The sequence below is a fragment of the Bos javanicus genome, chromosome 25, assembly GCF_032452875.1.
Source record: "Bos javanicus breed banteng chromosome 25, ARS-OSU_banteng_1.0, whole genome shotgun sequence".
In the NCBI taxonomy this organism is placed as follows: Eukaryota; Metazoa; Chordata; class Mammalia; order Artiodactyla; family Bovidae; genus Bos; species Bos javanicus.
In genome coordinates this window covers 39,564,582-39,589,432 of record NC_083892.1, presented here as the reverse complement: position 1 = coordinate 39,589,432, position 24,851 = coordinate 39,564,582, and the positions used below count along the sequence as shown (strand labels likewise).

The 24,851-nt window shown below is 57.3% G+C and overlaps 1 protein-coding gene across 5 annotated transcripts in view; it reads left to right on the top strand.

Moving 5' to 3' along the window:
- The window catches only part of LOC133238799 (protein sidekick-1), a 733,626-nt gene that overhangs the window by 691,635 nt on the left and 17,140 nt on the right, over nucleotides 1-24,851 (top strand). For all 5 annotated transcript variants that reach the window (XM_061402289.1, XM_061402294.1, XM_061402290.1 and 2 more), the window contains 5 exons: nucleotides 4,676-4,791; nucleotides 6,647-6,833; nucleotides 8,531-8,668; nucleotides 12,887-13,048; nucleotides 13,728-13,853. In XM_061402289.1, coding sequence (XP_061258273.1) covers nucleotides 4,676-4,791; nucleotides 6,647-6,833; nucleotides 8,531-8,668; nucleotides 12,887-13,048; nucleotides 13,728-13,853 — 729 coding nt within the window. The remainder of the gene's footprint in view (nucleotides 1-4,675; nucleotides 4,792-6,646; nucleotides 6,834-8,530; nucleotides 8,669-12,886; nucleotides 13,049-13,727; nucleotides 13,854-24,851) is intronic.

Below are 24,851 nucleotides of genomic sequence, written 5' to 3'. Positions count from 1 at the left end.
AATGATCTTTGGGTCTCCTCTAGCCTGAATATGTAGTTTTTAAATCCTTTTAATCTCAGAGAGAAAGGGTAACCTTTAGGCGATCTCTCATTGAGATTGATTTCTGAGTCATTGAGCATTACAAATTGGTAAAAAATAGTACACTAGTAAGAAATACAGCTTGCAAGAGATAGAAACCCAAAGAGGCTTAAGCTGAAAGAATCTGTCATTAACTCACGTAACGGAGAAGTTGAAGAGCCTGGGCACAGCTTCAGGCATGGCTGGATCCAGCATGCTAACAGGCTGTCCCTGTGCCCCCTCTTGGTTCCTCCTCCTCTCAGCTCACTCCTGTCTCAGGCAGGCTCTTTGTCAAGGTGGCCCCGTGGCTCCAGGCAGCAGAAAGAGCGCTTCCTCCCACAGGGAGGAAACACCTCTTCCCCAGGAGTCCCCCAAGGGGGGCAGACCCCAGAGGGAGAAGCACCCCCAGGACCCTGCTTGTCAGAAGGATGGCATGAAGGTGTGAGCACGAGGAGCAGGTCCCTGGAGGGCATCGCAGGTCCGTGATGACACCTCTGGGCGGCTCTCAGGTCACATGGGCACCCCCAGGGGAGATGGACATTTAAAGGCATCAGTACAGGGTGACCCAGAAGCCCTCCGTCTCCATGGGGACAGAGCCCACACAGGAGCAACGCCCCACCCGCCCGCAGGCAAGGTCACCTCGGGGACCCGCCTGGGGACACTGCCCACGCTCCTTGCCGGTCGTGCTCTCTGCTCTCACACCACCCGTTTCATTTCAGCTGCAAGACCCTTCACGTCCCACATTTTCTCCAATTTTACAAACAGCGAAGTGGCGCTCAGGGATTGGACAGACTCCCCACATCCCGCTGTATGAGCCCAGGGCTTGGATTCGCCGTGCAGGGCTTTCCCCGCAGCCTCCAGCCCCCATTCCTGCAGCCTGGAGAGCACAACATCGGTTTTTTGGAAACTGGTTTTTGTGACCAGTTTCCCGCTTCTTCCCGTTAAGCCTCCTTGGAGTTGTGTTTGGTTCTGGCTCAGCAGTGAGGTGAAGAGGAGGGGGGAGGTGACAGAGGAGACAGAAGAGAGGCAGGGGCCGGGGCCCCGAGGGGCGAGACAGGGCGAGACGTGCTGGGCTGGCGAGGGGTGGGGCCGGGGCCCTGAGGGGCGAGACTTGCTGGGCCAGCGAGGGGTGGAGGGCTGAATTCCCCACCCGCCTCCCCTCTCTCCCTCCCCAGGCCCCCGGAACCTCACCACGAGGGAGGGAAGGAGAGAGGCTCAGAGCCAGGCTGCCTGGGTTTACACAAAGCAGAGTCCACATGCCCGCTGATTGCGTGACCCCTGGAGAGTCGCTGGATTGCTCTGGGCCTTGCTTTTGCCGGCTCTGTAGCCTGCGTGCTGAGTCACTCAGTCATGTCCGACTCTGGGCAACCCTATGGACTGTAGCCCACGGAACGCACTGGACGTTCCTGCTGGGAAATGCCCCACGGGTCATCGGCCAGACTGGTTCCAGGGGGAGACGTGTAGCTCCCTCCGGGAGACTGTCCACAGGGTGGTCGCCACCCCACAGTGGGGCAGGGTGAGGGATGAGGGGCTGGATGGTGAGCAGTCCTGCCCGAGCGGTGGGCAGCCCCCGTGCCCCCAGCCCTGGCCGTTTGCCAGACACCTTTGCAGATGCTGTGAGCACACGGGGGCCGGCCAGCCGCCGCCCTGCAGCAGAGGTTCTGAAAGGCTCTGCTGCGGGGCCCCAGTGAGCCCGGGGCTGCCCAGGGTCTGCCAGACATGCAGTCAGGAGTCCGAGAGTCGGGGCCTGGGAGCCAGCACCCCCTCCACCAGCACGTCCACGCAAAGCCAGGGGCAGCTGCTGTCTTCCCTTGACGCTGCATGGTCACTGCGGGGCCAGCACGCCTGTCCAGGGGCCAGTGGAGCTGGACAAAGTGCCGGTCTCACTGCTTCTTGGGACCTGCCCGCCCAGTCCAGCCTGCAGCTCCCAGCTTTGCAGGGCTTCCTGAGCATTCAGCCAGAATCCCAGAAGATTCCAGAAATCTCTGGTGTTCCATCACCACTGTTGGGTACAAGGAGCCTGCCACAGTCCAGAACCATCTCTGTCGCCGCCATGGTCGGCCCTCCCTGCAGGCTGGTGGGTGACGGCCGTGGGGCAGCATCGTCTGCCCGGCCGAGGCGCCCAGGGGAACCTCTGCTCCGCGCCCCAGCCCGGACCCTGCCTCCAGCACCGTCCGTGGCGTCCACGTATCAGCTAATGCCAGACTGCCAGGCCAGCGGGCTTTTGAAAACTGATTTTATGCGTGTTAACACGGCATTCTGAGCTGATGCTCACATGCACCGTCCTCCACAGACTGTAAAGTGGGGGAACAAAGAGATCACGGCCCGTCAGACACCCCACCAGCTTCCAAACCGAACCCTTCGTGACGAGTGAGGATCCCTTGTGGGGTGTAAACGGGGCATCTGCCTGCAAGTCATTGGGGAGGCCCAGAGGCTCTTAGGAGCCAAAAACAAGTCTAGAAGCCAGCGCGCTTTGCTCTGTGTTTACATCAGTTTCCCTCTCCCCTGCTGTGTCCTCATCGGGGAAGTCCTTGTTACGGGCAGGGAGGCACTGTGCTCCAGGACGGGCTGGGGGCCGGGGGAGCCCCGCCCGGGGACAGCGGTACAGGTGGGCCTGCCGCCCGGGATGGAACCGGGCCAGGCAGGGGGAGCTCTGCGTCGCACGTGTCCACCCCCGAGCCGCCCTGGGCCCTGGCTCTGCCACGTCTTCAAGGAGGAAACTCGGGGCAGTGGACACTCGCACACGGCCCTGACCCCACCGGCGTGGCAGCAGCGTCCCACTCTGCCTTTCCCCGTCTAACTGTGCCACGGTCATTTCGCAACAGAGTCGCCGATGGCAAACATGCAAAGACATTAACTTTATTTATGTTTTGGATTATTAATGCGGCTGTTAAAATTCCTCCAGTTAGTTTTGATTGAATTGTTTTTCTGTGTGATTCTGTTGTTTAATGGAGCGGTAAATAAGAATTTCTGATAATGAGGCCGAGCATCTGTCACAACAACCTGGTGAGGGTTATTAACATTTCCATTAGCGGCGGGGTGGGCCGTGGTAACACGAGCCGCACAGTTAGAGCAGAATGAATAGGTGGTGTCAGGCTGAGTGCGTGTTAATTACTATTTTATTCTGCGCTGGGGGGCAGCAGGGAAGGGGCGACTCGCGAAGGTCGTCCTCTCCGCGGAGGCCCCCTCCAGAGGGACCAAGTGCCCGGCCATCTCCCCCGATGGTGACTGTCCGTTTGGTTCCTTCCACTTGTGACCGTAAACAGACTTGAGCCCAAAGGCAGTGCCCGGGCTGCAGGCAGGGCCGCAGGGGGTGAGGGCGCTGGGCTGGTATCCTGCCCCCCGCAACCAGGCACCCCCCCCGACAGCTCCGAGGTCCAGCCCATCATGGAGTTTGCCGGGATGGGGGGTACCCATGGGGGTGAAGGGAGCGGCCCGCAGCGGGCAGGGGACAGACCGGCCGGCGGGATTGCCGGGCAGGGAGAAACATGGGTCGTCTGCGTTGTTCCCAGCTGCCCTGAGGCTACCTGCAAGGCCACGGCCACGGGGGCCCTGCCAGTGACCTTTCACCTTTCACCTGCACCTGTGACTCCAGCCCATCACAGTGGGGCGGGGGTAGCCCTCAGGGTGGGAGGAGGACCAGAGGGGTGGGTCCTCCCCAGGGGACATGCGGCAGCGGCCTCTGTGCTCCGTCCCAGAGGAGGGGTAGCCACGGGTGCGCAGACGCCAGCCCCTCCCCCAGGAGCGGGGCTGTGCACCCCGGCATCCTGAACCCCAGACAGGATCACACACGCCTTGGTTTTTCTTTTCTGGCTGCACTGTGCTGTGCGAGATCCTAGCTCCTCACCAGGGATCGAACCTGGGCCTCCAGCAGTGAAGGCAGAGGACTAACCCCCGGACCTCCAGGCCATTCCCACAGATGGCCTTTGTTTTCTCCGAGTTCCACGTGGACTTTAGCACTACCCTCGGTTGCGGTTACTGGAAAAGACCCTGATGCTGGGGAAGATTGAGGGCAGGAGGAGAAGGGGGCGACAGAGGTTGGGGAGCATCACCGACTCAATGCACGTGAATCTGAGCGAAACTCTGGGAGATAGTGAAGGACAGGGAAGGCTGGCGTGCTGCAGGCCTTGGGGTGGAAAAGAGTCAGCAGGACTTAACGCCTGAACAACTGCAGCAACTTGGCAATGAACGTGAGAGCCAGCAGCACAGGTCTGCAGGGCCTGATCTCCCAGCCACAGGGCCCTCCCCAACCCGACGCAGCGAGGTTGGAGGTTGCTGAGCCGTCCCTGCCTGTCCCAGGCAGCCTCACAGCTCAGTCATAGGCACGTGGCTTACTGTCTCACCTTTGTTCTCACGAGCGCCCCTGTGTCTGTGTATAATCGCTTTTCTTTGGGGTTCTCCAGATTTCACTGTGTGCACTTAGAGCCGTGGTTCTGAGAGGGTCCGTGGTCGTCCTGGCCGGGGCGGGGCCTGCAGGGGCGGGGCCGCAGGGGCCTGGGAGCCCGCGCGGGGAACCGTGGTTCTGAGAGGGTCCATGGTCGTCCAGGCCGGGGTGGGGCCTGGGAGCCCGCACGCGGGGGCGGGCTTCTCGGCTGACCCTCTGCTCTCTGCCCCACAGCCCCTGCCCAGGCCCCGCAGCGTGTGCACGTGAACCCGCTCACGGCCAGCCAGCTGGAGGTCGCATGGGAGCCGCCGCCGCCCGAGAGCCAGAACGGGATCATCCAGGGCTACAAGGCAAGCCCCTCGCACGGCGCGGTCTCCCTCCCGGCCACCTGGGGACGACCCCTCGCGAGGCGCGGTCTGCCCTCCCGGCCACCTGGGGACGAGGGCCGGCGGCCCGGGCCCCCCAGCTCACGGCGGCCCTCTGCGTCCTGCGCCAGCACGCGGCGGCCCTCACCCTCGGACCCGAGGGCATCACCGAGGGGCTGGGCCAGCTCAGCCCACCTCCCCCGGACCTGGGGGTCGGGGAGGCTCATGGTGGAGCCAGCAGCCCCTCCCTCCCAGGCTGGCCTCTCCTTGCCCTGCGCCCCCTCGGGGAGCCTCCACCACCTTTGCTGACGGTGCAGGAGGGGAGACCAGGCCTAGCCCCCAGCTCCACCCCGTGTCACTACTGGATGCTTCCCGAGTCCTGACTCAGTAGGTCCAGGATGGAGCCCGGAAATGTGCATGTGTGACAAGCTCCCCAGGGGCCTGGTTCCTGGGGACCTCAGTTTGAGAACCCCGACACTGACCTGTTCTGAGCCCACATCTGAATATTCCAGAAGTGGGATGGAAGGAAGGCACCAGACCATTCCCGTAAGAGCATCGGGCATGAACAGTCACAGAAGTTGGTGGGGGGCAGGGAGCCCCTCCCAGGGTTCCACCTCCAAGGTCACCCCTGCAGACGGGGCTGGAACCCCATGAGGTCAGCCAAAACCCTCCTGAGGTAACCAGCCCAGGGCCGTCCCTTGCAAACCCCCATCCTCCCCTCAGGGTGAGTCTCCTTGTCTGGTCTGATGAGCCTCAAGTTGATCAGTCCTCAGACTTTGTGGGCTCACCTGCCCTGATGATGACTATTGGGCCGAGTAAATGTTCCTCTAAGAATGATTTCTGTAGCTGTTTTGTGAAAAGAAAGGCCTTCCTCCGTGGCAGGGCCGTTAACAATGACTGATGAGGCGACAGCAAGTCCCCTGAGCCTGGAGGCAAGGTGCTGTGTGTGTGTGTCCAAAGCGCGTTCCCTATTAATAATTCCCAATAACGGTGTCCTGAACAGACGCTGACGTGGGTATTGCCCTCAGTGTCCAGGTTAGTGCGGCCTCTTCGAGCAGAGCGCCTCACTGGCCAGTTCAGGGTGCAGAAGCTGGAGTTCATCTTACAGGAGGGAATGAGCGTAGCTAACCCGCCAGGGCTGCTCTGGCCTGGCCAGACGTGTGGACACCGGAGAGCCGGCCCCACACGGAACTCTGCTGCTCCGCACGTGGGCCAACAGCTCTGACTGCCTGGCCCGGGTTACACCCACTGAGCCAAGGCAGATCCACGGTCCAGGGCTGTCTCTGGGCAGCCTGGCTGGCACCAGCTTGAGGCTGTGGTTCTCTGCCAGCTATCAAGGGAAACAGTTCAGATGACCTTACAAACCTCCGTGTGTGGGCATCACGTTTGCTCACGAGCACATGTAAACCAGACACGAGGAAACAGAACCAAGAGAAACACGGGCCCCCCGGCAGCGCTGAGCCCAGGGTGGCTCTTCTGCTCGTCATCTGAGGCTGTTTTAACGTCCACAGTATTGGGTCACGTCAATCGCAGGCTTCGATGCATGTCAGGGTTAAAATGCAGGAGCCTCTAGTGAAGCTGGGGCTGGGGCCGTCCACAGGCTGGAGCAGGGGCTGGGTCGGTCTCCCTTACGTCCAGGAGCCTGGTCCTAAGGCACTTTCCTGGCAGTCACCTCCGTCTGCAGGCCCTATCCTCCTGGCCTGGCCTCTGCAGAGGCGCACTCACCCCCCCAGGAGCACTGGGGTCCCCCGCCCCGGCTTGGTGGCCGCCTGTCCCCAGGCTGAGACGGGGCGCCACCCCTCTGAGCCTCCCGGCCTCCAGCCTCCGCTCCTCCCGGCAGATCTACTACTGGGAGGCAGACAGCCAGAATGACACGGAGAAGATGCGGGTGCTGTTCCTGCCCGAGACCACGGCCAAACTGAAGAACCTCACCAGCCACACCAAGTACCTGGTCAGCATCTCGGCCTTCAACGCCGCGGGCGACGGGCCCCGGAGTGAGCCCCAGCCGGGCTGCACCCACCAGGCAGGTAGGAGCACACAAGCCTCCCACCGACTGCCCAGGCCGCCCCCTGCCCCATCGCTGCCCCCTGCCCCGCTGCTGCCCCCCACCCCCGCTCCAGTTCCCCCAGCTCCCCACTCTGCTGGTCCTCAAACCCAGCCCCATGTAGCCGGAGATTTCTGGGTCTGACCCACATGGTGTCTCCGGCCCCCAGCCTGGGCCCGCTGCATGGAGCTGCCTGCTGTGAGCCGTGCAGGGTGTCAGGTGAACAGGCTTCCAGCTGCACGAGGCCTTGTTCCTCACAGGCAGGATTAGCCCCAGGGCCCTGGGGGCTTCTCTCAGGTCCAGCTCCCAGAGCAGAGATCCCCTTGTCTGTTGACCTGCTGAGCCTGGGCTGCAGTGTGGGCCCCCGGGGGCCTCAGCTGCAGAGCCCTCCAGAAGCGGTTGGCCTGCCATCTCTCAGGCACATGCCCCAGGCAGATCCCAGAGCATGCCCGGACTGCCCTGCCGGGGGTCACACTGCCCATGGCCTCCTCTCCTCACCCACTGTGCATTCTGAGCTGATCGCTCACTGTCCTGGTGACTCTTGGAATCCCCTGTGGCCTGGGGGGCTTTGTGAGGCCAGCCAGGCCTCCCAAGGGAAAGGAGGCTGGGCCTGGGGTCCCAGGAGCTCCGAGGGACTTCATGAGATCCAGAGGGTCACAGGCCAGCAAAGTAGGTTCGGGAGCCCATGGGATACAGACCCTCCTCTCGTGGTTCCCCAACATTCTGTGGGTTCAGTCTTCCTGGGAGCAGGGGCTCCCAAGCGCTTTGCCCTGCACAAGATGACCACAGCCAGATTGTACGGGCCGTGCCCCCGGGGCCTGTCCAGCAGTCCCTGCAAGGCCAGGAAGGGGCCATCGTGGACTCAGAGGGAAGGGGTGGAGCTGTGCAGCTGAGAGTGGGAGGCGGAGACCCTTGGGCACGGTGGGCCCAGCTGATCGTGGGACCACAGGACCCCCAGGGCGGGGGAGTGTGGAAGAGGGGCAGGAGGGGCTGGTTTAGTGGGCATTTCTCACCTCTGAGGGGAACCGGGCTGGGGGCACGTCAGTCCCCACACGGTGAGGGGAGCTCGGGACTCCAGTCCAGGTGGACGGGGGCCTTGTGGATCAGCCTGCTCCCTGACCCCCAGCCGGCCTCTGCGTCTGCCAGGAAAAAGCGTCTCCCGACTCAGGGTGGCCTGTGAGCTCCCCCATCTCCAGACCAAGGGGGACCGTGAGATGGTTGGGCACCAGGGGATCCCAGGTGAGGACGAGGGTGGGGGTGTCCTCTGGGGCCTCCTGGCCCTGCAGAGGGAGAGGAGAGGAGGGCAGAGCCTTCAGCCACCACCCGCCCCGGAGCCTGGCCCCCAGAGGCGCAGGCCGGAGCTGACGGTGCCGTCTGCGCTGCGCTTCCTGTCTCTCTCATTCGTTTTTACACCTTTGTCACCGTGCTGCTCAGGCTCCTTTGTGCTTGAACACCGTCGTTTCCTCTGCTCCTCTCGGGAGGGTTTGAGTTTCCGATTGATCCTGGGAGGTTGGGGATGCTCAGTAAATCACCTTTATACAGCGTGTGGCATTGAGCCTGCACCAAGTAGAAAATAACATCTAATAAACATCTCTGTTCCGGGCGGAGGCGTGGACACACATGTAGATGATCTCTTGCTATAAAAGGAGCTTCACTGAAGGTCCTGCCCTGTTCCTCCAGCTCCCGGGACCCCCAGCTTTTTGGCGTTCTCGGAAATAACCTCCACCACGCTGAACGTCTCGTGGGGTGAGCCCGTGGCGGCCAACGGCGTCCTGCAGGGCTACCGAGTGGTGTACGAGCCGCTCGCGCCCGTCCAAGGTAAGCCTCGCAGGGCCTGGCGCCCGCCGTCGACACGGGAAGAGGCCGGTGAACGGGCCGAGCGCGTGGCGCGTTCGCACAGCCGCCCTCCTGGGGCCCCGACCCGGGTCTTCACCACCTGCCGCTCCTGAGGCCCCAGGGTTCGTCCCACCCAGGCACTACAAGCCAGAACCACGTGGGCAATGTGGCCAGAGGGGGCACTGGGCCCAGAGGCTGCCCCCAGCTGCTCCTCCGGCCACCCTTCATTCTAACGTTTACTCAGCGAAGGTTTTTAGGGGGTGCACACCGTGGGCTGTTCCCCAACAGGAGACTGAAGCTGAGCCCCAGGGCCCAGAGCACACACTGAGGGCTGAGTGGGCCTTTCTCTGTGCCCCTCTGTGTGCCCAGGACCGTGGTGCAGAGGAGGGCGGGGAGCCCCTGGTCATAGACGCAGGCAGACTGTAAAAGTTACGGATTGTTTAATGTCTAGGAGGGAAAGATACCACCCACACGTCTAACGATCCTGGCTTTCCACTTAAAGCGCCGCGATAAACGTTTCCTTTATAAAAATAAGCACATTCAACTAAAACAGGGAGTTGATGTGAAGAAGAAAAGTTAAGCCCTAGATTTTATTTCATCGCATCTCAACTGCCGTGGGCTCTGAGATGCATGGTAACTTTATTAAGTGCTGAGGAGGAAAAAGGGCCTCCGATGCACTCTGGCCCAGGCCTCGTGTGCAGCGACTGTCCCAAGCTGCATCCCAGATCAGACATGGACACGTGAGGGGCACGCGTCTCAGAAAATTCATGAACTTTGGTAAATAGCAGGAGAGGCGGCGTGTGGACACAGGCTGTCCAACGGCCAAGAGGCCGGGGCCACATCTACTCAGCCCCGCTCAGTCTGGGGACAGGTGGCCTGGGCTTGGCCAGAGTCGCGGTCACAGCCCCAGAGGCCCTGGAGGAGACGGGCCAGGATCTTGCTCGTCCAGCGGCCAGGAAGGGCCGAGAATTACCGGACACCAGCGTTTTGCTCGCCCATGTGAGTGGGGGCGGGGACTTGGCGCTCTGTCACACAGCCACTGACCCGGCTCCTGTTTGGAGCCCAGGTTCCTGACCAGCACGTCCCAGACCCTGACTCCCACTCGTCTGTCCAGTGCCCTGTCCAGGGCTGGGGCTGCTGCCCTTGACCGTGACAGCACCAGTGACTGGCAGTGCCCAGCCCGGCCCGAGGAGCCCTGGGGCCGCCTCTACCCCCAGAGCTGCCCTGAGCCGGGCCCACCCGCCCCCCGACAGCTCTGGCCCAGCTCCTGCAGGAGCAAGGCTGACCTTAGGCCTCACACCTGCCCCAGCCACCCCGGCAACCAGCACACACCCCATCCCTAGGGGCAGAGATCAAGGCCCGCTGCCTGAGTGCCACCCTGGTGACCTATGACCTTCCAGATCCGCCCTGCTCACCACCAACCCAGGCCCGCTTCTCAGGATCCCACCCGGAGCCTGCCTGGACCACGGCCGCTCCCCAAACCCCTGATTCTTCAGTCACACGCTGGGCCCGAGCCCTTCCAGCCTCCACGGCCCGCGGCCCAGGAAGGTGGGGTCTGCCAGGCAGGGCTGCAGGGAGGCCATGCCCAGGGCGGGGCGGGGCTGCTGGTGACGGGTGTGGGGCCTCGCATGGGAAGCCCTTACTCTGGGCTCAGCTGGGGGCCTCGCACTGGCCAGCGCTGGCTGACGCCAGAACAGCAGCCACCTCGGGCAGGCGGAGGCTTAGGAAGTGTTTGCACACGAGTCCCCACACCTCGGCCTGTCCCTCACCAGGGCCCCCCAGTTCCTGGATTATGTATCCCCCCTGCTTAAGGCGGCCGGCCAGTCTGATGGGCGTGCGGGCCTCTTGAGTGGGGGTCTCCTGGAAAAGCCTGGCCCCCTTCACTGTGGGATCCGGGATTCCCACAGGGAACCATGGAAGTGGTGACGGGGGCTCCGGACAATTTCGATGCGTTCACGTGTCTCAGAGGGCCCGGTGTCTCCCGGAGACATGGCTGCAAACACAGGGGACCCTCGAGTGTCTTCATTCTATGTCAGCTCTCTGTGGCAGCTGGCTCCCCGTGAAGACCACCAAGGATGTGATATGTGCGTTACACACGCACACACGCACGCTTGCAGTGAAGACAGTAAACAGAAGTTGTGAAGCAGCGCCCTCGCCCCGGCTGACCCTGCGTGCCCCGCCCCGGGCCCAGACCTGGTGGGCTGCCTTCAGCCCAGGGAGCGGGGGGCCCAGCGTGGACCCAGTGCTGTGGACCCCGGAGCCCAGCAGAGCAGCCCTCGGAGCGCCAGGCCCTGATCTTGGGAATCTGATTCCATAGAAGAGCTGTTTTTATGTTTTCTAAAAATGTCTTTTAAATGGGGGAAAGATTGAAGACAGGAGAAGGGGGCGAAAGAGGATGAGATGATTGGATGGCATCACTGACTCAATGCCCATGAGTTTGAGCAAGCTCCAGGAGACGGTGAAGGACCAGGAGGCCTGGCGTGCTGCAGTCCATGGGGTCGCAAAGAGTCGGACATGGCTGAGCTACTGAACATCAACAACAAAATGTTTTAAATGGAAGTATTTTAGGGAATTGCACCATGAGGCTTTATAGCGCAGGGCACAGTTTTAAAATGGACTAAACGAACAAGATTCTGCCTTGGTTGGGATGGAATGGGGGGTTGGGATGGGACAGGGGTTGGGGGGACAGAGTTCACAAAATCTGTGCCCGGGGTTGGTTCTACTCTAAGGAGAAGGTATTTCTTTTCTAACAACAAAAAAAGGGGGCAGGGATGCTGCTCTGCCAAAAACTATACATCCCACAGGACCCCCAGCATCAGCTGAGGACGCTCTCCATGTGTGCGTGCTGTGCCCCCCGGGAGCCCCGTCCGGAGCGATGGGCCTGAGGGGCAGCTTTGCTGGGCAGAAACAGCCCTGCTTCTCCAGTGAAAAGCTCCGACCAGGCAAAAGCCCCCAGAATCGCTCTGAAATAATTGGGAAGAGAATGACTTAGCTGGTCAAGTGTTTGATAAAAGGCACGATGTGAACGCAGTAAGCCACGAGGAGAGACCCTGGGACCTGCAGGACTGCAGGGATTTGCTCTGGCGACTTGGAAGGTGGACCCGTTTTGCACAAGGACACGATTTTTGGGGCTCTTCTGAGGTCAAGGCTGCCCTTGAGTTCTCTGCACTCAAGGTGCAGAGAACACTGGCCATTCACAGCGAGCACAGACAGGCGGCCCACGGTCTCGGGAAGCCCAGCAGTCCTCTGTGTGGGGGACGCAGTGGGGCAGACTCTGGACCCTGGACAGCAGGCACCACGCGCAGCGTGTCCACACACCCTCTGCTGACCGACCCACTGCAGCCTGACGCCCCACACAGAGGTGCCCGACAGCCATCGGCGGGTGGGAGGCTCTGAGAAGTCCCGCAGTCTAGAGCTCTGTAGCTCTTTTGTTCAAACGCTTCGTTTTCAAACGTCATAGAGAACTCTATTTTCCCTTCTGGAAAAGGCTGCATTTATGTATTTTTCAGGATGTATCTTCCTTCCAAAATATTGAAGCTCTGTTTTCTAATTAAACACCGTGCAGCCAGCATCACGCGCGCTCCATCCCCGTGTCTGAGGGAGAGGGTCCCGGGCCGTCCTGGTCTCTGGGTTGAGGCACCGCTGTCTGTGGTGACAGGTGCTCCATCCTCGAGTCAAGTCCCGGGCGAAGCTGTGCTTGTCGTGCGTGGCCGAGGCCTTCACACCACAGGGTGGTCCCTACTGGGCGGAGGAAGGGGTGCAGCTTTAACCCCCAGAAGTCTTCCTGAGTCTTCCTCTCTCACAGTCTCCTCCAGGACTGAGTCGGGAAGCCCGAGGTCGCCTCTGACGTGACTCAGGACTTTGTGGGAAGGGGCCCTACAGACCCCAAGGCCCTGCCCTCTGGGTGGTGCTGGTCGCCAGAGGTCTCTGCCCCTGACCTGACCAGCGAGCCTGACCGCCTCCTCCCACATGTTCTCAGGGTGCTTCTTCCCTTGTCAGCACCCGCTTATCAAGCTTAGACTCTAATTGCACTTATCTGTGCTGAAAATTGGCCATTATCACCACTTAAACGCCTCATAATTGTAAGAAATACCTCCTTAGCAGACCGAGGGGCCTCCGCCGTTGTTATCAGAGCCGGGCAGGCAGGCGGGGCTCAGGACCCCTCTGAATCCACCCCTCTCCCCGTTCCTGCGGCTCTAGGGGTCAGCAAAGTGGTGACCGTGGATGTGAAGGGGAACTGGCCGCGCTGGCTGAAGGTGCGGGACCTCACCAAGGGAGTCACCTACTTCTTCCGTGTGCAGGCACGGACCATCGCCTACGGGCCCGAGCTGCAGGCCAACGTCACGGCCGGGCCGGCCGAGGGTGAGTACCAGCCGCCTTCGTCCTCTTCCGGGTTTGTCTGCATTCCAGCGAGCCGCTGTGGCCGCTCAGAGCTGGCTTCAGCTCAGGCCTCTTTTGGTCCCGTTGTCTTTTTTTTTTTAACTTTTAGCTGCACCCCATGCCATGTGGGACCTTAGATCCTCGACCAGGGATCAGCCTAGGGCCCCCTGCAGTGGAAGCGCAGAGTTCTAACCGCCGGGCCCCCAGGGGAATCTCTTGACCCTGTCTTCAAAAGCGCATATTAACGCAAGTGTCTGAACGTGAACACATTCAGTGTAGACGAGCAAATTCCTAGGCATGTCAAGTTTGTATTTCTTTTCTGGGAAAATTATTAAGACAAAGTAAGTGCATTCAATTCAAGATACACAAGAAAATTTTGAAGTTTTCACACGTGAGGTTGAGCCAAGGTTTCCACTTCACAAACGACCTTGGCCTCTGTTTACAGAGGTGCTTATGGAGGCGAGGCCGGGGCAGCGGACCCAGGGGGCACCCCCAGGCCTCACCTCTCTTGATCCTCTGAGGGACCCTGTGAGGCCTGCGTCGGCCCCCACCCCACCCCCACTTTCTAGAGGAGGAACCTGAGACTGAGCGTGGTGGCCCTGCCTGGAGAGCCCGGGCGGGCGAGGCGTCCCCAAAGCCCCCTGCTCTGCTCTGTCCACAGGGTCCCCGGGCTCCCCTCGAGACGTCTCGGTCACCAAATCCACCTCTGAGCTGACCCTGCATTGGACAGAGGGCCGGGCCGGCAGGACGCCCACCACGGGCTACGTCATCGAGGCCAGACCCTCAGGTAGGGTGGGCACCACCCCAAAACCGTGTCCGTGCGTCTGTACAAGGGGGGACGTGTCCAAGCCGCAGGCCCGCCTGGCAGTATCTCCCTGACGACAAGGGGACCGAGGGAGTGATGCTGAAATGAGAGCCTCCCTCTCACTCCCTCACCCTCTGTTTTCATAACCATGACTGTGCTCATAACCTCACGGGCATCAGCCCCACGACAAGGTGGCCACGTGAGCCAGGTTTAGGGGAGGGTAACCATCACTCAGATACACATGCTGAGGACTTAGGGCCCCTCACACACGCTCTCGGCTCACCAGTGACACCCGCGAGTGGCTCAGAGACAGGCTGAGGGTCTTGGTGGACCGGGTTCTGCTCACCCCTCACTGTGAGCCTTCCTGCCAGGAACCCACGTCACCTGCTGAGAGCAAGGCTGAGATCCACCCGACCCCGTCCGCCCTGAGCGGGCTCTCCCCTTCCTTCTGTTCAGTTAATACCTTTTGTTGTTGTCGCTCAGTCGCTTAGTCATGTCTAACTCTTTGCGACCCCATGGACTGCAGCATACCAGGCCTCCCTGTCCATCACTAACTCCTGGAGTTTCCCTAAACTCATGTCCATTGAGTCAGTGATGCCATCCAACCATCTTATCCTCTGTCACTCCCTTCTCCTGCCTTCAATCTTTCCCAGCATCAGGGTCTTTTCCAATGAGTTGGCTCTTTGCATCAGGTGGACAAATGTTGGAGCTTCAGCTTTTAGGAAGGACTTATTGGAAAATGAACTTCTGATGGGTTAAGTCTGGTGTTACGGCCGGGGGTGGGGGTGTCGCCCACACAGGAGCACTGTACGTTCAGTTGGCTGCACAGCTCAGCATGAACCTCTGAGGGTGAGCGTGCCTGGTGGGCCAGCGCCACACTCAGAACGCAAATCGCCAGGTCCCTCCTGCTAGATGGGGTCCAGCTCTGGGCATGTTTCAGACTACGGTCTAAAGCACCTATTAGACCAGGAGGAAGGGGCCCTGAAGCTGCAGACCCCACAGTGACACAGGCACCCCTCCTCCCCAGCAAACTGGTTCTGAGAGGTTCCTAATGAGAAGTGCCTTCTACAAACTTCTGAGGAGAAACCTGGTCCATAAACCAAGACGGTTTCTATGAAACGTGAATGATTCTTTGGCTCCCACACCCATGCTCAGCCCCCAGCCTGGGACCTGGCCAGTTTCTGATAAGCAGGGTGTTTGTCCTGTGCCGGAAACAGAGGGCCCCAAATCTGTGGCAGGCCGGGCTCAGCCAGCACCGTGGCTAAAAGGCCCCTGGGGTCTGGGCCCAAACAAGCCTGTGGAGGCCATGCTGACCCAAAGGAAGCAAGCTGTTTGCCCCTCAAATCCAGGGGTTACCCTGCTCGCTCCCCAGGCCCCCGCAGTGTTCATGGATAGAATTCTGGAGCTCCAACCATTTAGATGGGAAAAAATATGTTTTTATCTTCACTAACCTCTAACTGAAAGCAGCACTTCCTTCACTGATAAACACACGGCAGCTTCCTTCGCTGCTGTAACCGAGCACCGAGCACAGGCGGCTTAAATAACAGAGACGTGCCGGCTGCCGGTTCCGGAGGCGGGAATCCTCAGATCAAGGTGGTCAGCAGGGCTGGTTCCCGAGGCCGGCCGAGCCGGGGGTGGGGGGTTCGGTCCAGCGCCTCCCCCGGCTCCCGGTGCGTTGCCCACAGCCTCTGCGGTGCCTTGGCTTGTAGCAGAAGCATCACCCAGGCCCCGACCTTCCTCGTCACCTGGCCTCCTCCCTGTGTTCCCGCCTGCGTCCAAATGTCCTCTTTTTATTTCTCTTCTTCATTTACTGTTTTGGATGTGCTGGGTCTTCTTTGCTGTTTGTGAACTTTCTCCAGCCGCAGAGTGGGGCCCACTCTAGTCATGGTGCGCGACCTCTCGTCGCGGCGGCCTCTCTCGCTGCGGAGCACGCGCTCTCGGCAGGCGGGCTTCATCGCGGCGGCTTCTCTCGCTGCGGAGCACGCGCTCTCGGCAGGTGGGCTTCAGTAGTTGTGGCCCACGGCCTTAGTTGCTCCGTGGCAGGTGGGATCTTCTCAGAGCAGGAGTCGAACCCGTGTCCCCTGCACTGGCAGGTGGATTCTTAGCCACTGGATCACCACAGAAGTCCCTAATTTCCCCTTCTTAGAAGGGCCCCAGTCATATGGAACAGAGGCCCACCTTCATGACTGCATCTTAATTAATTGCAGAGACCCTATTTCCAAATAAGATCACGTTCTGAGAGCCTGAGGATCAGGCCTCGAGGGTGTGAATGACAAGGGGATGCAATTCAGTCCACGACAAGAGGTGAGAAGCCACCTAAGTCACTGCAGTAGCTGTGAGGCTGCCGGCAGCAGGAGTCACGGCTGCATGCGTGTCACGTGCCAGCCGTGGAGAGACTCCCCGGATCCTTCACACTCATCCTTACGGTGGAATTACGTCGTCCGCAGACCCTGCTCTACCTCCTTATCCGAGGCGTTCGTGACGAAGCCAAGACTTCTGAGTTCCCTGGTGTGAGGGTGCCATGGAAATCCACGTTTCTCTACCACATCTTCCAAAGACCGCATGGCTCACCCAGGGCGCCGAGAAGACCCACGTACCCAGACCCTCCTCGCAGCCTGGAGACGGACATGGCTGTGCATCTCCGGGTACCGCCAGGCACTTAGCATCACCAGTGTGACTCGTTTCCTTTTCCGTTGTATTTCACACATCTGAAACCACTCTGAGACGGGGGCCTTCAAAGTCAGCCAGCTGTCAGAGGGTCCACGGCACCGAGAAAAGATAAGGAAGCCGTGGTCTCGAGCAGGGGCCCCCAGGTCCTCAGCCTCCGTGATCTGATGCCTGCTGGTCTGAGGTGGAGCCGGTATAATCACAACAGAAACAAAGTGTGCAACAAACGCAACGCGTGTGAACCATCCTGAAACCACACAAACGCAACGCGCGTGAACCATCCTGAAACCACACAAACGCAACGCGCGTGAACCATCCTGAAACCACACAAACGCAACGCGCGTGAACCATCCTGAAACCAACCCCCGCCCTGTCCATGGAAAATCTGTCCCTCCTCCAGCAGCTGACTGGACCAGGGCAGGCTGACCGGCTCACCGTCCAGCGTCTGAAAGTCGAGAAGGACGCCCCCTGCTCTCCAGGATAGAGGCCCGCAGCTGCTTGGAGTCAGATGAAACGCGGTTACAGATTGTCAATGTTTAAACTCTTGCCGGTACTGTGAGCTTTGGAGCTCAGCTGTCATCTGTTACAGGCCTCATTGCACAGAGAGTAAATGCGGCACCATCTTGCTGCAGCCCCCCGAGCCCTCTGTAGGGCAGTGGAGTCTGAAGGGAGCTTGGTTGTGGTGTGTGGGTCCCTGGGACAGGGAGTTTTTTCTCAGAGGCTGCCCAGGGTCTGGGAAGACTGAGCCCATTTTGGGGAGGCCCCAGGGGCCCCAGGCTGCCTACCGTCCACCCACTTGTCTCATTTCCATCTTGCCTTGACAGGCATGGAGCTCACCCACTTGGCTGGTCTGGGGAGTGTGGCCAGCAGGCCTGGACAACCCGGGCAGGTGGCCGTGCAGCCCTGTGTATCTGCATTTTAACCACAGCCAATTTTGCTGATGATTGGGCAGTGATCAAGACCATCCCCAAGAAAAAGAAATGCAAAAAGACAAAATGATTGTCTGAGGAGGCCTTACAAATAGCTGAGAAGAGAAGTGAAAGGCAAAGGAGAAAAGGAAAGATATACCCATCTGAATGCAGAGTTCCAAAGAATAGCAAAGAGAGATAAGAAAGCCTTCCTCAGTGGTCAATGCAAAGAAATAGAGGAAAACAATAGAATGGGAAAAACTAGACAGCTCTTTAAAAAAAATTAGAGATACCAAGGGAACATTTCATGCGAAGATGGGCTCAATAAAGGACAGAAATGGTATGGACCTAACAGAAGCAGAAGGTATTAAGAAGAGGTGGCAAGAATACACAGAAGAACTATACAAAAAAGATCTTCATGACCCAGATAATCACGATGGTGTGATCACTCACCTAGAGTCAGACATCCTGGAGTGTGAAGTCAAGTGGCCTTAGGAATCATCACTACAAATAAAGTTAGTGGAGGTGATGGAATTCCAGTTGAGTTATTTCAAATCCTAAAAGATGATGCTGTGAAAGTGCTGCACTCAATATGCCAGCAAATTTGGAAAACTCAGCAGTGGCCACAGGACTGGAAAAGGTCAGTTTTCATTCCCATCCCAAAGAAAGGCAATGCCAAAGAATGCTCAAACTACTGCACAATTGCACTTCATCTCACACGCTAGCAAAGTAATGCTCAAAATTCTCCAAGCCGGGCTTCAACAGTACGTGAACTGAGAACTTCCAGATGTTCAAGCTGGTTTAGAAAAGGCAGAGGAACCAGAGATCAAATTGCCAACATCTGTCAGATCATTGAAAAAGTGAGAGAGTTCCAGAAAAACATCTATTTCTGCTTTATTGACTATGCCAGAGCCTTTGACTGTGTGGGTCACAACAAACTGTGGAAAATTCTGAAAGAGATGGGAATACCAGACCACCTGACCTGCCTCCTGAGAAATCTGTATGCAGGTCAGGAAGCAACAGTTAGAACTGGACGTGGAACAACCGACTGGTTCCAAGTCGGGAAAGGAGTACATCAAGGCTGTATATTATCACCCTGCTTATTTAACTTATATGCAGAGTACATCATGAGAAATGCTGGACTGGAAGAAGCACAAGCTGGAATCAAGATTGCCAGGAGAAATATCAATAACCTCAGATATGCAGATGACACCACCCTTATGGCAGAAATCAAAGAAGAACTAAAGAGTCTACTGATGAAAGTGAAAGAGGAGAGTGAAAAAGTTGGCTTAAAACTCAACATTCAGAAAACGAAGATCATGGCATCCAGTCCCATCACTTCATGGCAAATAGATCGGGAAACAATGGAAACAGGGACAGAGTTTATTTTCTTGGGCTCCAGAATCACTGCAGGTGGTGATTGCAGCCATGTAATTAAAAGACACTTGCTCCTTGGAAGAAAAGCTATGACCAACCTAGACAGCATATTAAGAAGCAGAGACGTTACTTTGCTGACAAAGTCCACCTAGTCAAGGCTATGGTTTTTCCAGTAGTCACGTATGGATGTGAGAGTTGGACCATAAAGAAAGCTGAGCACTGAAGAATTGATGCTTTTGAACTGTGGTGTTAGAGAAGACTCTTGAGAGTCCCTTGGAGTGCAAGGAGATCCAACCAGTCCATCCTAAAGGAAATCAGTCCTGAATATTCGTTGGAAGGAATGATGCTGAAGCTGAAGTTCTAATACTTTGACCACCTGATGTGAAGAACCAACTCATTGGAAAAGACCCTGAGGCTGGGAAAGGTTGAAGGCAGGAAGCGAAGGGGACAACAGAGGATGAGATGGTTGTATGATATCACCGACTCGATGGACATGAGTTTGAGCAAGCTCCAGGAATTGGTGATGGACAGGGAAGCCTGGCATGCCACAGTCCATGGGGTCGGAAAGAGTCGGACATGACTGAGCACTGAACTGAACTGAACCGAATTCTGTTGATGCTCTGACATGAACACCCCAAACTGAACAGCTACTAAGGAAATTCGCACGGGGCTAGAACACAGACTCCCTCCCAGTCCTGGAGAAGGGCGGTCAGCGAGCATGGACTCGGCCCCAGACCCCGCCGGACAGTCCTGCCGGAGGTTCACTTCTGGGGTTTTGAGAAGGTTTCCTCCAAGTCGGTGTTGCTAAGCTCTGGGGAAGGCAATGGGAACTGTGCAGTGGGCATATGCAGCTGATTTATTTACACAGATTATTCCGAGGCGTTTTACTGTGTAGATCAAGAAGCCTCATTTACATATTTACACAATAGGCGGGAATGGCACTGAAGGAGCTATAAATATATTTTCCTCTCCAAAGCAGCCGTGAAATATACATATTTAGGATGTACCGAATGCAAGGCAGACATTGTGTTGCTTTTTTCACAAATAATGTATTTAGCCCGGAGATGGGCGCAGATGAGACGGATTATGGTCCTTGGTCCCTGGGTGTGGGGGCGGTGGTCCTCCCCAAAATATTTCAGTCCTCCTGGGAGCCTCCCAGACCCCTCCCCAGTCATTCTGTCCACTGCAGTCTTTGACTGCAGGACTTTTCAGCTGAACAAAGGAAAACATCAGTGTTTCGCTAAAGGTTTAAAAAAAAAAAAAAATCCATGGAAGTTGCTGAGTCAGCACCCTCAGCAGGCATGCTGTGGCTACAGTTCCCACTGTGCCACTAGCCTGTGCTCACGCCTGTCTCCCTCACAGCCCCCCGTGACAGCCAGTCAGCCTCTGCGGACGTTTATTCCAGGGCAGGGCCCCCCATCACAGGCCATCCTTTGCATTTCAACATTCATCTCGTGTGTCCTGCCTTAAACAAGGACCAGATAAAATACAATTTTTTTAATCAGATGTATTTAGCCTCAAATTTAATCCTCACCATGTCAGTTAAATTTCCAACCCAGACCATTTATACAAAGAGAAATGGCAGCATTCAAGAAATAAACAGGCTTCCCCAGTGGCTCAGTAGTGAAAAATCCATGTGCCAGTGCAGGAGACCTGACCTGCGTTGAGGATCCCCTGGAGAAGGAAATGGCAACCCACTCCAGTATTCTTGCCTGGGAAACCCCCTGGACGGCGGCGGCTGGTGGGCTATAGTCTATGGCGTCGCAAGAGAGTCAGACACGACTTAGCGACTAAACAAGAAGTCAACAGCTTCAGGCTCAGAACTGCAAGCCGGTGTCCCGGTTCATCGTGTGAGTTAGCGGCACCAGAAATCTCGGGCCGTGAATGAGTTTCATTCAGTGTGGAGACTGTGTAACTGTCCAGGAAATCAGACTTTTGTATTGGTGTCTGCCTGCGCTTCTGGGTGTTGGGGGACCGACGGAGCGCAGAGCCCGGGATGTGCCTGTGCTGGGCGGGGCTCTGGTCAGGAGGGAGGTCTTCCTGGTTCCTGGTGCTGAGGATGTCGTCCCCGAGACATGGGCCTCCTGCCGCCGCCAGGCGAGGAGGGAGGTGCTGGCCCCGAAAGCAAAGAGTCGCCTTGTTCTGTTCCCTGGAAACAAGCTGGTCGGGGCGGCAGCCTATGTGGACAGAGGGTGCCTGCTTTCCTTGCGGCCATTCAGAATTAGCCATCTTCCTGTTTTAGGAAACAAACACTGCCATAGGGCGGCCCAGAGCTTCTGACAGAAGCCCAGGAGCTTCCGGCCGGCAGGGCCACACTGTGTGGGTGGACAGCTCTCCTCCCTAGTCAGCGCACATGGAGGCGTGTGACCAGAGTGGTTTATCCGGCAACATTCTGCAGCATTCATTTCTCAGCGGCTGCCCCACCTTCTTACTCGCTCTGGTGTTTTCCCAGCAGTGTCTCAGTAACAGGAGTCCAGGAAGGTGCCGGGGTCCCCGAAGTGGGGCTAGGCCCAGCAGACACCGCAAACACCCCAACACAGGTGTCACGTGGCCCTGGCCTGAAGGTCAGCATCACCACCAGGGAGGTCAGAGGTCAGGTCCTCAGGCCTGGGGCGTCAGCCACCCAGGGATGTGGCTTTGGGAAACACGGCCACTGTTTCCCTCAGGCCGATCCGAGCTCCCCACGAGGGTCGGGACGGGAAGCTGGCGGGGGTCTCTGGGGCACATGGCAGGGTAGCCTCATCTAGGGTCTGAGAGCGGGCCAAGCACATCCCCAGAAACACACAAGGGCCCGCACGCCCCTCAAGTGTTGATCGAGATGGACATTCAAGCCCAGGGATTATCCTGGTGCGTGGAAAATCAGTTGCACAAATCTCATCATGCTTAATAGTTCTGTAATGTTATTTCCCCCCTAATTTGTAGACATACTTTTCTCCGTCATTGATCTATTGAGATATTTAATGACCAGTACAGATGAGGGAAACAGTTGGCAGTGGAGAGACAGAGTGGACGTTCCAGCGGCCGCCAGGGGTTTCTGCCGGCAGCGATCACGGCATGAACATCAGTGTGGATAAACAGCCCAGAGGGTTACAAGTGGAGCTGCAAATGCTGAGTATGCTGGTTTTGGAAAGGCAGAATTAAGCAGAACAAAAATACAAACTTTTTTCTATTAATTCGGAAGGAAATTCTCTTGGTATGACTCCCCGCCTCCCAGCATTTTTCCATGTAAAGTAAATCATTTTGTGTTGAGATTCTGTTCAATATTTTTAAAACATGAAAAATACACATAATTCCTGGAGCTATGACAGAGCATTTAAAATAAAATGTGGCCTCTGGGTGACGGGAGAGGAAGGGGAAATCATTTTTTTTTCTTCAAGTAGCAGGAAAGTATTACAGAAACTTTAGTGCCAAAGACACTCAGAGAACCCACTGCAGGAGTGCTCGAGCTGCTGAGGACAGTCTGGGAGCACCTTTCACGGTCTTGTTAGTCCCTTAATTACAGTGGGTTTAGGCACTATCCAGTGTATTAGGGTCTGTGTTTTTCCTTTAGTCTCTTTGACAGCATAAAACTATCTTCTAAGAGGGAAAACACCACACGATTCTTTCAATGTTTAAAGCCCTTGGAACAGTGACTTGCTCATAGTAAGCACTAAATAAATAGAGGTGGTTATTTTATTGAAAACCTGCTTGTGCCAGGCCCTGTGAAAAGCTATGGGGGTACAGAGATGGGTGGATGGATGGGTGGGTGGGTGGGTGGATGGATGGGTGGACGGAAAGATAAACAGATGGATGGGTAGATGGAAGAGTGAATGGGTGGAAGAAAGGAAAGATGGATGGAGAGAAGGAGGAAGAGGAGAAAAGAAGGAATGAAGTAAGAAGGGAGAGGTAAGAAAGGGGGAGTGAATCACGTCAACTGATACCTGTTGAACTCTTGAAACATTCGCGAGCCCATCGGTACAGACAGACAGGTAAACGTAGAGAAGTGTCCTGGAGGCCCAGAGGCGGACGCTGCCGTCTCTTCCTAGAGTGCAGGAGTGGGTCAGGGCTGGCCTCCAGGAGGTGAATCTGAAAGGGTGAGATGACCTTGTTGGTTTTCCTCCACCCCCACCTGTAGATTTATCAGGAGCTCGTTGAGAACAGAAGTCTCATCTGGCTCCCTGTTGGCTGGAACGGGGCCTGAGCAGAGCTCTGAAGTGATTGTGGATGGAGCCGGTGGGGGGAGGGCGTGGAGCGGGAGCAGGGCCTCCCGAGGCCTCCAGGTGAGGGAGCAGGGCCTGCAGGGCAAGCGCAGCCTTCACACCAGAAATCGACCACAGAGAACAATCGAATGTGCGAACCCTAACGGTCTCAGAAGGAAGAGGAAGCTTAAGCGATGACTTGCCATTTGGATGTTGTTAATGGTAATGGGTGTCTTGGTGAGCATTTAGAAATAAATAGTCATCGCGCTCCCCCTCTGTACCGAGGTCTGTGCCTTTCAAGTCTCGCCCGCATCCATTCCTTTGTTAACCCGTGACTACAGTGCTTAACTGGTGCACACTGTAAGCCCTGTGCAAACACAGACTCACGCACGGGTGATCTGCTGTTGACCGTGGGCTGATCCTCGAGCCGCTGCTGTTCCGAGGCGTGTGACGAGGCTGCTTCCCAGAGAGGCGTCCTCCCTGTGAAGCATGCACGTTCAAATGCGCTGTTCCTCTCCAGATCGCCTGCTCTTTGTAAAAGATCACCCACCTGCTCCTATAACAGAATTTATAATTCACGGAGGATCAGTGCTTCAAACGAACAGTGTGGGCCCGGAGGCCACTTTTTACCCAACGAGCTCCATAGAGACTGGATTTCGCAAACACTCGGTGGATGTACTGCTTACCGAGCACTTCATCAGTGCTGACCCGTTCAGTGCCCGAGGCACGCCTGTGACGTAGATGTTGCCCGCGTTCTCCAGTGAGGCACAGAGAGGTTAAACCCTCTCCCTAAGGTCACAGAGCTCACGCGTGGTGAGGCAGCTTCGCGCCAAGGCTGTCTAGCTGCTTCCTTTCTCTCTGCGTCTGATTTTCTGGCTTCAGTTTCAGTTTTGTTAATGTTTTCCTGTATGTCAGGGTTTAAAGAAATTCAGTACCTATTTTTATTTGGTAAAACGCGTGATGTATGTTTGCCGCCTTAGCCTTCTGTGCGTGTGCGGCTCAGCAGCATTAAGTATGTCCACACGGCTGTGCACCATCGTCCCTAGCTTGTTCATCTTCCCGGACTGAGGCTCTGTCCTCATTAAGTCACATCTCAGCCCCTGGCACCCACCCCTCTCCCTTCTGTCCCTGTGGATTCGCTCGGGGAACCTCCTAGACTGGACACGTCCAGCGTCTGTGTGTGTGTGACGCAGTGTCACACCCTCGAGCTTCATCCATGCTGTGTCAGCAGGCACGAGAATGTCTCCCTTTCTGAGGCTGGATCGCACTTCTCTGTGTGGCTGGATGGACCATCTTATCTATCCGTCCCTCCGTCGATGAGCACAGGTTGCTTTCATCACCTCTCGGCTCCTGTGAATAATGCTCTGTGAACGTGGGCGTTTAAGTTCAAAATTCAGTTGTCATTCAGTCGCTCAGTCGTGTCTGACTCTGCGACCCCATGGACTGCAAAGAGTCAGAATCCAGTACATCTTTTAAAATCTATACTTGTGTCTAGTAGCTCCCGGAAAGAGACTAAAAACAACTGGTCTTAGGGCAGGTTTGGCACTGAAGCCCTTCCAAAGGATGCTTGAACTCGAGGAAGGCGCTTCAGGGGTTTGGCTCAGGAGGTGAAGCCAGGTCCCCAGGTGAGGGGCCGAGGCCCCTGTGGGGTTGGCCCAGAGCCCCTGCCTGCCTCTCCATGCCAGCTGCCCCTCAGTGCCATCGCCCCGTGAGAGAACATGACCCGCTATCGATTATCAAAAGCTGCACCAGGCGTGCCACAGTGACCACCCAGTGTAGACAGCGTCACAGCGTCAGCCCGGACCTGGGAGCTGGCTGGTGCACGAGGCTGTGGTTCAGCGTCTTCTCTT